We start from the raw sequence: 11992 nt of genomic DNA on the forward strand, positions 1-11992 counted from the left end.
AGGAAATGGTAAAATAATTGTAACTCCTTGGGTAGCCTTTATGCCAATTACTCCCTCTTAATCCTCATCTTTAATTTCATTTCCTCTGATATTTGATTAGGTGTCAGCTGGTTTGTTCTTGATTGCATCAGTTTTGGCTGCTAGTTTTATTGGATTTATTGCTTTCAATGCTTTCTTGTCAGTTACAAACTGCTCAGCCTCTTGGGAACCTTTCAGTGTTAAAATGGCCATAACTTCTTCTAGAAAAATGATATTAACAATCCGCGAAATGCTCCTGAAAATAGACATCCGTAGCTTTCCAAGAATATAAGGCTCATTCTCTAATTCATTTTGAGATGTCCGCAACTTGCCTCCAACGTCAGCTGACCTGCACAGGCAGTTTTGACGAATTTGTTACTTAAAATTCCACTTGTGCTATTTTTCTTTTCTTTACTTGACAAATCCTACAAAACAAAAAAACAAAGTAAATAGCTCAAAAATATAAGGAACTAACTAAGAAAAAAAAAGTGAATTTGATGTAAAATTTATACAAATAAGAGCTTATCAATGGGTTTGACTTTAACCCATTTTGTAAAATAGTCGATCGCTACGATCATCATACCTTTGCCCTAGTGGCAGGTACCATTGGTCCCACCAAGTCAATCGTCCACTACATGAATGGCTAAGGGCTCGTCTGCGGGTGGAGTTCGTTGGCAAGTGGTGTGGGCACGGGCTTGAAGCGCTAGCAAATGTCACACCTTTGTACATACTCATTGGCGTCTTGATGCATGGTTGACCAGTAGTAGCCTGCGTTAAGAGCTTTTTAAATAGGAAGCAGCCTTTAGAATGGTTTCTCTAGACACCTTCATGGATTGAGCTAAGAATATTCAGGTCGTTAGGACGCAATGACAGAGGAAATGTGGTCTTGAGAAGGATCTGCGAACGAGCATGCCATTCCACATGTAATAATGTGCTACCTTCGTCTGGAGCTTCCTAGACACTAGTCTATCTATGGGGAGCGTTCCATTGACTATATAGTCGATGATGGGACCTTGCCAACTCAAAGTTGTGTTGATTTGTGCCACTTTGACTGTTGGTTCTACATCTATGCTCGACTTCTTTAAGTACCCAACCGGATAAAGCGCTTGAGCTAATGATCTAAAGCAAAGCCTAGACTTGCTAGTGCATCTATGAAGGCATTTTCTGCTTGTGGAACTTGAGTAAGTCTGTACGCCTAGAACGTCGCTAGCTATTCTCGTACCTTCTTAAGGTATCAGGCCATCATTGGATGTTTCGTTGCGTATTCCTCTAAGGTTTAGTTGGTGATCAGTTGGGAATAGAAATATATCACAAGCTTCTTTATAGCTAAATCTTTCGCCAATCAGAGACCTGCTATTAGGGCTTCATAATCTACTTTGTTGTTTGATGCTTTGAAGCTTAGAGTGATCGCATGCTCGAGCATCGAACCGTCCGAGGTAATGAAAACTAGGCCTGCTCCCAATCCATGGTAGTTGGATGATTCGTCGACGTGTAAGTGCTAAAAATCTCCTGCATGAGGAGTTAGTGCGGCTATAGTGTGCTCGGTTACCTCTGAGGTGTTTCTAGGCTAAGTCGTTACGTTCATTGAAATGTCGGCCATTTCATGCGCATTTATCGTCTCACGTCTGGATTATGCAGAATATTGCATCATGACGATGACTGCGTGTGTTTGAAGGTACGTCTTGAGCTTCCGTGTTGTAATAACTAGCACCAAAATCAAAGTTTTGATTTTCGGGTACCTGGTTTCTGCATCAAAGAGAGCTTTTGAACTATGGAATATAGGTAGTCGAGCCACTAGTTCTTCTCATACGAGGGTAGAGCTCATTACTGCTTCATATACCACCATATAGATGTACAAGTGCTCTGCCATTTCCGACTTGGATAATAGGGATGTGATATTAGGTATTTCTTCAAGTCTTGGAATGCTTTCTTACACTTTATTGTTCCACTTGCCTCACTATACCTCCTGGTCGCCTTAAAAAATGCTTGCGTCGATCAGTAGGTTGTGAAAGGAAATGGTTGAGTATAGCTGCTCATCAGGTCAGACCTTGGATCTCATTTAGAGTAGTAGGGGACTTCATATCCAGGATCACTCAGATCTTCTTTGGATGTGCATTTGGCGTGGTCTGACCATTGCTTAGGGTCAAAGAAGATGTGTTCGGCATCTTATTCGGGTTTCCCTTCTGATTCATCTACCAAAGCATTGTCGAATTTGACGCCATCTTCCTAATACGTCTGCTGTAAATGCTATTTAGTGGATTTAGAATTGTCTTTTTGCACTTCAGTTACTACTACTGGGGCAAAAAACTTATTCTTCGTCTCATTGAGAACTTGTACAGTGCATCACCAAGACATGGCTTAGTCACGTTTGATTTCCCTGACTGTTTCTCCCAAGATGCAAAATTGAATTTTATGATACCCAATCGAGGTCACAGCTCCAATCTTCACTAGCCAAGGTCAACCTAGAATCCTGTTATGGAGAAATAGGTCACTGACGATCATCAAGGTCTGTGATGTGACAATTAGAGGGCTGGTTACATTGAGCGTGATTGTGCTAATGGCAGTTTTAGGTAAATTCGTTGAATCCAGTCAAGACCTCCGCTTTGAGTCTGATCGTACTTTTCAGGCCCATCTTCTGGATGACTGATAGTTGTAGAATATAGACTGAGATGCCATTGTCCACCATAATTCAGTCAACGATGGCGTAGGCCAGTTGAACATAAAACACTAAGGCATCGTCGTGAGGAAAGTCTACTCCCTCAACGTCATGTTCGATGAAGCCGACGATTGGTCCAGGTACAGCATCTACGGCTTAAACCTGAAAGATCAATCTCGCCTGCTGGATCTTCATCTTCTTGGAACTGTTGATGGCCCCCAGTTGCTCAGATTCGATGTAGATGCCATTGATTCAGATTGTCTTGGTTAGGGGTTCGGTGTCTGCTTCCCGCCTTAGCTGGGCAACTGGTATGTTTACATACTAGTCGTATTGCCTTTTTTACAAGCTTCTCAATGTACTTCATCCATATGATGCAATCATTGTTTGCGTGCCCTGGACCTCTGTGGAATACATCTTGGAGGTATCTCCTTTCATGGGTTGTGGCATCTTGAACCATGGTTTGTTCTTAAGGTTATGAAGGATCTAGTTGATCGCGACTGAGAACTTGGTGTACACCTTAGGCGCTGAGCCTCATTTCGTCGGGGATCGATCCTTACGTCTACTTTCTGAATTGTTTTTGTCATTAAGCAGTATATCACTCGCCTTCTTCTAAGTTGGCTCCATGGCTTTGCACGGTTGCTCAGGCGGCTTCTGGGAGCGCTTGGCCTCATCCCAGAGGGAGTGATTCTTTGCTAAAACATAAGAATCTACCAAGGTCAAGTTCTCACCCATAATCAGCTTTCTGAAAAATGGGTGATCTGCTTGGAGCATCTTCCAGAAGGCTGAGCTTGCAATGCTATCATCGCATCCGATGATCTTTGCCTTCTCCGTCTTAAACCTCTTGACGTATGTGTGGAGTGTCTCATTCGAGTCATTTTTCATGTTGAAGAGGTGGTGAAACTTCCTTTTAATTGAGCGATAAGATGAATATTCCTTAGTGAAAACCAATGAAAGTTTGTTGAAGTTCTAGATTGAGTGTTGCGGCAGGGTGTGGAACCAATCTTGCACCTCGCCTTGGAGCGTCGTGGCAAAGATTTTGCACATGAGAGCGTCATTGTTGCAGTAGAGGGTCATGACGTTTCTATAGTGCATCAGGTGTTTGTCCAAATCTTCATCTTCCCTAAATAAGGTGAAATATGGTGGGCTAAACTTCTGTGATGGCTTTATCTGCTCAATCTCATTTGTAAACAGTGACTTGCTCATATTGGCCACGACTCTTCTAATGGCATCGCCAGTAGTCTCAATACGTTGGAATCCGCGCAACTGCTCTGCTACGAGCTTTTGTACTTCCCCATGGATTTGCCTCTAGTGGGGCAGTAGAACCTCCGGCTGCATTCGGTGTTGACCTACTGGTCTATATTACTCTTATACTTGTCCTGCTCGTCTATGCCGTGGTCACGGTGCAAATGGTTCATTCTGTGTTACTTATCGTCGTGCTTGGCGAGGACTGACAGTGGAACTCGAGCTGGATTGTTCTCGTGCTCTTCTCAATCCATCATTTTGCTGCCTACTCCAGTGATTCGCAGGAAGATCTCCTTGTGAGCATAGTCTCGTGTGGACACTTCGCCTGGAATGTCTGGAGTGCTCGTCGAAGTGTGGACCCAACCTTGAATGCACATTGACTCGTGAGCCAAGTCAAGAATGAATGCTTCTCTTTGCATTGAGGCAGGAGAAGAAATTTTCCCAATGACTCAAACGAAGGTGAATACTACTAGAACGCACGGTTCGTGATGGGTTGAACGGCTGTTTACCTAGACATTACTGGTATGAGTCACGATCATCTGCCCTTGTCCTGCTAAGGCAAGTGATACTCACCATTTGGATGGGAAAAGTCTGGATAATGGGTGTCTCCATGTGTAATGGAAGTGCAGTAGACTTGCAGGTATAAAGCTTGAGCCCAAAGCTGGCATTCTTGGGTCGATCGCAGGGCTGGTGACCGGAATCGGAATCGCCAGAGGTGGCCTCAGATTGGATTGGGCAGCGGGCCGGGTTGCCGGAGTTGGCCGTTGGGTGAGCCAACCTGGCTGGGTGGCTGGGCCTTGTGCTCGGCATTATGCCTGCACAGGATTGGGCCCTCCTGGCCGTTGGGCTACTGCGACATGCCTGCTAGCTGGGTGCCTTGGGCCTGGCCCTATTTAGTTGCCTAGCTGGCCTCAGCTGCTGCGGCGGCTTGGGTTCTGTTCTAGGTCTGCTACTGCAATGGGCTAGGCCTTCTGCCCTGGGCTTGCTGTGGCAGCTGGCATGGGCTAGGCCTTTTGTTTATAGCCTGTTGGTGCCTTAGTGAGCCACTGTAATGCGCGCTTGGGACTCAGCTTGGGTCACTGCTGCTGCGGTGGTCCTTGCCATTGGCTGCAAAGTGGTGGCTATGGCAATGGTGTGGCTTTGCGGTGGTAAGGCTTTTCCCACCATCGTGTTGAGTCTTGATGATCGTCGTCGTAAGGCTACGTCCTCATCTTTGCTCTCTAGATCAAATCATTGTACATATGGGGTTCCATTTGTCGTGGTTTCTAAATTTTCTACCATTGGATCCTCTCTCCAGGGATTGATCGATAAACTTTTGTAGGAAAAATTAATTCAACGTAACAGAAAATTCAAGAAACCAAATGCAAAAAGCTTCTTCGAGTATTTGAATCAGCTTTCAATGAAATAACCAATTTGTCGATGCAAATTTCCACCATCTCTAGCTTTGACGAAAATGCATCTACAAAATAATCAACACCTTTGATCAAATACCTAAGCCTCATGCGCCCACGAGGTGAGGGGGGTTAGGCCAATGGATCTTCGATGCCTAAGTTAGTTTCTCTGAAAATAGTGAGTGTTTAGGGGTAGAGAAATCTTACCAAAATTTGGTAGAATTGGGGATATATATTGGGGATAAGGCTGAGGGCCGACCACAGTGTTAGGGTTTTACCCTACACATGGCGGCATCTTATTGTCCAAGGTTTATGGAGAAGTATTCTCAAGATATTTAATAGGAAATAATATCTTGAGATGATGAAGTAAATAGCCCTAATTGATTTAAATATGGATTGCTTACTTGAATGGAGACAATCTTCAATTGAGAATGTATTAAAGATAGGATTTAGATAATTAATCTTTATCTTTAATGCTTTGACTTTTCCTTGCCAAAGGCAGGTGAGCTGTGGGCAGTCGTATTCAGCTGCAGGGACCTTCAGGGGTGTGAGCTGTGCGGGGGAATTTGAGGATCCTGCCCATTTAATGAGGGCAATCTTGTCTTTTTTGAGCAAAAAGTCCACGTGTCGCCTCTAGAATTTTTGAGATTATTTTTGTCTCCACAATGAGTTCGTCAAGGTTTTCTACAACTAGGGTTTCACGAAGCTGCGGGGAGAAATGGTATTTGGAGTTGAGAGCTAATCCCATATATACTCTCCAAAACCTGAAATGATAAGCTCATGTTTACTCCACAAAACTTTCACATCAGTGTGTAGATATTTTGGTGAAAACTGTTAAACTGCAGCCAACTCACTGTGAATGCACCTATGAAAAGGTCATAGGACATGAACAAAAGGTTGTGTGATGACATATTCAGATTAAAGCATGTGCACATACTTGGCTAGGCAGAACACACTAGACAAGAAACGTAAATGCAGTTTGTTATGCAATGCATGAACCAAACCTGTATCCAAGGGAGAGAAGGCTTGAGTCTTCATATCTTTGTATCTTCACAGCACCCTCCTATTACTATCCTAGCCTTACTTTGAGCTTGGTGTGATAGAGGATTAATGTTTACATTTTGGATCAAGGAAAGCCAAACTTAATTGAGAACTAAACAATCTCAAATCCAGTACCCACGAGACCAATCAAAATTCAAAAGCCAATTTTTACTAATGATTCCCATAGTTTATTCGAATTTTCACTTTCGTTTCAACATTTTTTTTTCCTGCGTTTTCGCCCTGGTGGTTCTTGTTGTTTTCAAGTCAATTCAAACCGTCAACTAAGTTAATTTTTTTTCTAAAAAATTTTGTGCACACCTTCTTGTTTTTTACAAAAAAAAAAAAAAAAACCCAAATTGCAAAGATTAAAATTACAAGGACGAAATTCAAAATCTGAGTAAATTACAAGAAGTATTCACGTAATCGAAGCAATAGAAAATTTTATCATTTTTGTCTATTTGTTGTTGAGTCACATGATTTCATCCAACGAGTGACAAATCCCCTTCATTGTTGCTAATATAAGAGATGTTGATTGGGAAAGGTTCCTTGAAATTGTGGCAATATTCAACAAACTGCAGATTGCAGAGTTGTGTCAAAGTTGATTAACTTCTAATCAAAGTTTTAGTAAATTGATCTTTGTGGATTGTAGAGTAAGTTTCTGAATCCGTATGTTTTATACAGATGAACTAAAATCCCTTCCGACGTAATTGGTCTGGACGAGGAAAGTCGAAGGTTGAACGCCATCCAAACGTGACAGAAAAGAATATATATAATTCAATTGCAACATTGTTTGGTGGGACGTCTTCACAAAATTGCAACATTGTTTGGTGGGACGTCTTCACAAAATTGCAACAATATTTGCTAATCTTGTGTATTATGGAAAGGGTTGGAAATTTTTTCCGAAAATCTCAAACCAAACAAAAAAAATTTCGATTTTATACCAAAAAATTACCACACCGATAATACCGATATTTTCGGGACTCCATACTAAACCGTTCACAAATCTTTCGGTCTGGAAATCAGGATTACATATTCAATGGTTCGAGAATCCCGAACCGAAACCGAACCAAAAATAAATATATATATATATATATGTATATATTTATTTATTTATTTATTTTGGTAGCATGCATGTTAATTGTTGAATTTAAGTAGTTTGTTATTAGACTATATTAGAAATAGAAGTATGAAATTAAGTAGTTTAGAACTTTGGAACATAATTTGACTTGGTATGAATGAATTGGTTTGAAATTGGTATGATATAAAAAAACCTAAATTTCAATTGATATAAAATTGGGCAACAAAATTTCAAGCCAAAATCCAATTTTTAGCTCATAGCACAAAAATCTCAAATTTCAACCCAAAAGCCCAAAAACAAAATTTAGTCTATATCCATCTCGAAATACCGTAGACATTTCGGAAATCCCAAAAATTGAGAATATCAAAATTTGGTTCGGGATTGATATTCAAATTTCTGCTCTGAACATTTTCTCTTTGGACTTTAAAATCTCATATTCGATTTGGGATCCTATACCGAATCACTCCTAATTATGTATGTGATTAGAAAAGGCATCACGTGAATTATGGTTTGCAATTTTGTTTGGCAGGAGGTGTGCACAAATTATGCCTTTTACTTAGTCATGGTAAGAGTTGGAGACAGGCATGCATGAGCTATCTAAACAAGAAAACTGTCGGTGGTCCAACCAAATATTTTGACAATCACTTCTTCGAATTGAAACCACAAAAAATAAACTGAACAAAAAGTTGTTTAATATCTAGTGATTAAGAAATGGATATTAATAGGAGAACTCAAAATACAATGTTAATTTCACTGCTATCTTTTCAGTATGAAGTTGGTGATAGTTTTTTTATTGTCGTAATTTGATAGTGTAGCAATAAAGTTACAAATCTTTATGTAACTGGTTCTTTTGTCAATTTAACAATCAAGATAATATTTGTTATTTAACGTAACGCTTGTTGCTCGATAGTCGATACGTTCATTTTTCGCTCCAAAATAATGCTAGATGGATTAAAAGATGCATACAATCAACCAATAGAAATTTCTTTTATAAAAAAGTCCCTAACTTTTCGGATTAAAGCCACTTGGCATCAACCCGTGTCTTGTGGACTAAAAATAAGCGCCACAGGATAAACTTTTTATAAAATAGAAGTTTAACTTTAAAGTTGAAAGACCATAATATTGTTTTTAATTAATTTTTCAAGCGATTCATGTGAGTCTCGTCATTACTATCTAATTGTATTATTATTTATATAATTTTATAATAAAAATGTAATTTGTCGTCGCATATCAATATCATCTCTATTAGAAAAATGGTATAAATAAATTATAAGAATATAATGTTTGGATATTAAATGGGAAAAATTAAATTGAAAGGATCATGATCTTCTCCTGAGCTAAAGATGAGGATCCTCTTGACCAAAGAGTGTAAGCTGTTGGATAAAAATCTAACTGCTATAATTATTATAACTTTAAAGAAATCCTCCTGTTTGTAGCCGTTGAATATTTATCCAACGATCAACACTTCTTGATCAGAAGGATCCTCATTCTGAGCTCTGGAGAGAATCCTGATCCAAATTGAAAATCTTATAGCGAAAATGAAACCCAATTATTTTGCACCTGGTCCTGCTTTTTAACACGCTTGACGTCAACGGCGCACGTTAGCCTCCTTTTGAAAATCAAAGTCTTCTCTCTCCCAACTTCACAGGGCTTACAACCACCCGCCATTTTCACGTCTAGTCCCATCTCTCTCCCTCTCTCTCTCTCTGAAATGAGGCGAACCCCATCGTACGGAAGCCGAAATCCTACCTCTGACCCGCGGAGCACGCCGGACCGGATCCCCTACTCTCCGAGCTCGCCCTACTCTCTATCCTCAACCGGTCAAAAGTCCAGCTCCGGACGGAGCGTGGTCTCCGTCGCCGCCCGCTCCGTCGCCGGGGCCTTCATCTCGTGCTTCACGCCGCCGGAGACGAAGAGCTCCGTAAGCTTCGGTGATTCTGAAGAGTTCAAAGCTCCCTCCGGTAAGTCCTTTTTGTTTTGAGGAATCTGAACTGGGACTGGTAAAAAATGTTGACTTTTGGTGGAGATCGAATTTTAGAAATTTCAAGTCTTTTCAATAAGGTCATTGTGAGGAGGACACCTTTTTGAATTGCTTTTGTAGAAAGTACTTCAGCCCAAATTACTTATACTTCTTTTGCTATGAACATGCTTTGGCACCTAAGCGTTTTAACGATCCAGAAGCGCTTTTAAGATTTTCTACTAGACATCATTAAGAGTTCCTTTTGCTTGTCAGAAAACACTTTTAGCCGATAAAAAAGTAATCCCAGAAAGACCAATTCCTCCATTCAGTTATGTTAAATTCCTGATCAGCGGCTTTCCCTTCATTCGCAACCCACGGCTATGGATTATTTTTCCGAAGTTTTTCTGCAGGGTCAAAGTTGTTAATGGAAATACAATGACCAGTTAACCACTTTTTTCTTTTATCATTATATAATACTAGCATTTGCCTATACACTTGCGAGTATGAATGAAGTTTAGTAGAATTAAGAACCACTGGCCTGTTTTGATTAAAAACATGAAGAAAGTATTAGGCTGCCATTTGTTCTCTTCTCCTCCTTCGTATCTGTAAGAAGAGACGAACAACTCAATGCCATGACAAATAATTGAATCGAATCAGCTGTTTAATGAGTTTTATGAGGTATACTGAACAAGAAAGTTGTTTTTCCTAGTATTTTCAGATGCGTCGAGAGATGGAAGCGAGAGAAGGCGCAGTTCAAGTCGAGGCATCTACTCCAACTCAAATAACTCGAGGCACGGGAGTGAGCCCGGGATTCTAAAGTTCACCATGGAAGAAATAAACAAGGCCACAAAGAACTTCTCTCCGTCTTTCAAGATCGGACAAGGCGGCTTTGGGACAGTTTATAAGGGGAGACTCGGAGACGGGACCCTTGTTGCAATCAAACGCGCTAAAAAGGTTGGCTTCAAGTTTGTTACATTATATTCAACTTGTCATGTTTCTATGACCGTTGTATGGCTAAAACCGGCGTGTGATTTCGGATTTAATTGAGTGGTTACTTTTGTTTTCAGAGTGTATATGACAAGCATTTGGGAGTGGAGTTCCAAAGCGAGATTCAAATGCTGGCTCAGGTGGAGCATTTGAATTTGGTCAAGTTCTACGGGTATTTGGAGTATGAAGACGAAAAGATTGTTGTTGTCGAGTATGTTCCTAATGGAACCCTCAGACAACATTTGGAATGTAAGTTCTATTTGTGTTACTCTCTTTTTTTCCTCTTTCCTTTCTGTGTGCCGTGTGTGCCTGTGCGCGAGATTGAGCGTGTATTGGTGCACCTTGGCTCATAAATGCATCACCTTGAGTGCCTAAAATGTGATACAATGCAAAGTGCAGGTTTGTACGGTCAGATTCTTGACCTTGCAGCACGGCTAGACATTGCAATTGATGTGGCTCATGCCGTCACCTATCTGCATATGTACACGGGTAAATCTCCTGTTTTAGTTCACTTAGAGTTGTAGAATCTGTCGGGGAACTAACAGGACCGTGCTTGGCTTTCCTTGGCAGATCATCCGATTATTCATCGAGACATTAAGTCTTCCAACATTCTCCTAACTGAAAACTTCAGGGCCAAGGTAGCTGACTTCGGTTTTGCCAGGTTTGCTGCTGATAGCGATTCAGGTGAAACCCATGTTTCCACTCAAGTCAAAGGAACCGCTGGCTACTTGGACCCCGAGTACCTGAGAACATATCAACTCACGGAGAAGAGTGACGTCTTTTCATTTGGTGTACTACTGGTTGAGCTAGTTACAGGCAGGCGCCCAATTGAGGCCAAACGGGACATCAAGGAACGAATAACTGCAAAATGGGTATGAACTTCTCTTAGCTCTTTTATCACATTACTCGGTTTATGTGGGAATGTAATGCATAACTCGGGGTTGGTTTTGCAGGCTATGAAGAAGTTTACTGACGGAGATGCTCTTTCGATTTTGGACCCGAGGTTAGAACAGACAGAAGCAAATAATCTAGCCATCGAAAAGATCCTTGAACTAGCATTGCAATGCTTGGCTCCACGCAGACAGAACCGGCCTAGCATGAGGAGGTGCGCGGAGATCCTCTGGAGCATCCGTAAGGATTACAAAGAGGTATTAGCTCCAGACTTCCGTTCATTTTCTAGCCGTTCACAGATGAGTACCTGAACATGAGAAGAGTGACAAAACAATGAGTCTTGGTGCTCCCAGTAAACGGAATGTAATGATGATATGGTTTTACCGGAGCTGGAACACAAAGAGTGGTTGCATTTTGGTAAAAAAGAACTGCGCAGTAAATGTGCATGAGCAATTTGAGTAGCAAATCGAGTAATATCTTGAAGAATGATTCTGCAGTTCAGATTGTGTATAGGACACCTTGATTTTGAGTGTATTTTGGTTAATTGAAAGTTTTATTGAGTTGTTTATTGTTGTTGGAGGATCTTGTACGTTTATAAAGGCTGCTTGTATTTTAAGCTATCAAATTCGATATGCGTGTATTCTTATCTTTTTTCAAATATACGAGCGTATTGGGATTATAATAACTAAGGGTGGATGAGATGATTAGCTAATTTAGCAGCACTCAGT

General features: G+C 40.9%; 1 protein-coding gene across 2 annotated transcripts; it reads left to right on the plus strand.

Moving 5' to 3' along the window:
- Positions 1-9046: 9046 nt before the first annotated feature.
- On the plus strand, positions 9047-11896 carry LOC125468850 (calmodulin-binding receptor-like cytoplasmic kinase 2). 2 transcript variants are annotated; one of them, XM_048565393.1, is made up of 6 exons: positions 9047-9387; positions 10105-10340; positions 10454-10622; positions 10773-10862; positions 10944-11245; positions 11327-11896. In XM_048565393.1, the coding sequence occupies exons 1-6, from the start codon at positions 9138-9140 to the stop codon at positions 11573-11575; spliced, it is 1296 nt and encodes a 431-aa protein (XP_048421350.1). In that variant the 5' UTR covers positions 9047-9137; the 3' UTR covers positions 11576-11896. The 2 variants fall into 2 exon arrangements, with proteins under 2 accessions (XP_048421350.1, XP_048421349.1); XM_048565392.1 differs by having other exon boundaries at positions 9050-9387; positions 10096-10340.
- The last annotated feature ends 96 nt before the right edge of the window (positions 11897-11992 follow it).

This window comes from the organism of the source record quoted next, unplaced genomic scaffold (assembly GCF_019419815.1).
Source record: "Pyrus x bretschneideri cultivar Hongxiangsu unplaced genomic scaffold, Pyrus_bretschneideri_v1 Contig4, whole genome shotgun sequence".
NCBI lineage: Eukaryota > Viridiplantae > Streptophyta > Magnoliopsida > Rosales > Rosaceae > Pyrus > Pyrus x bretschneideri.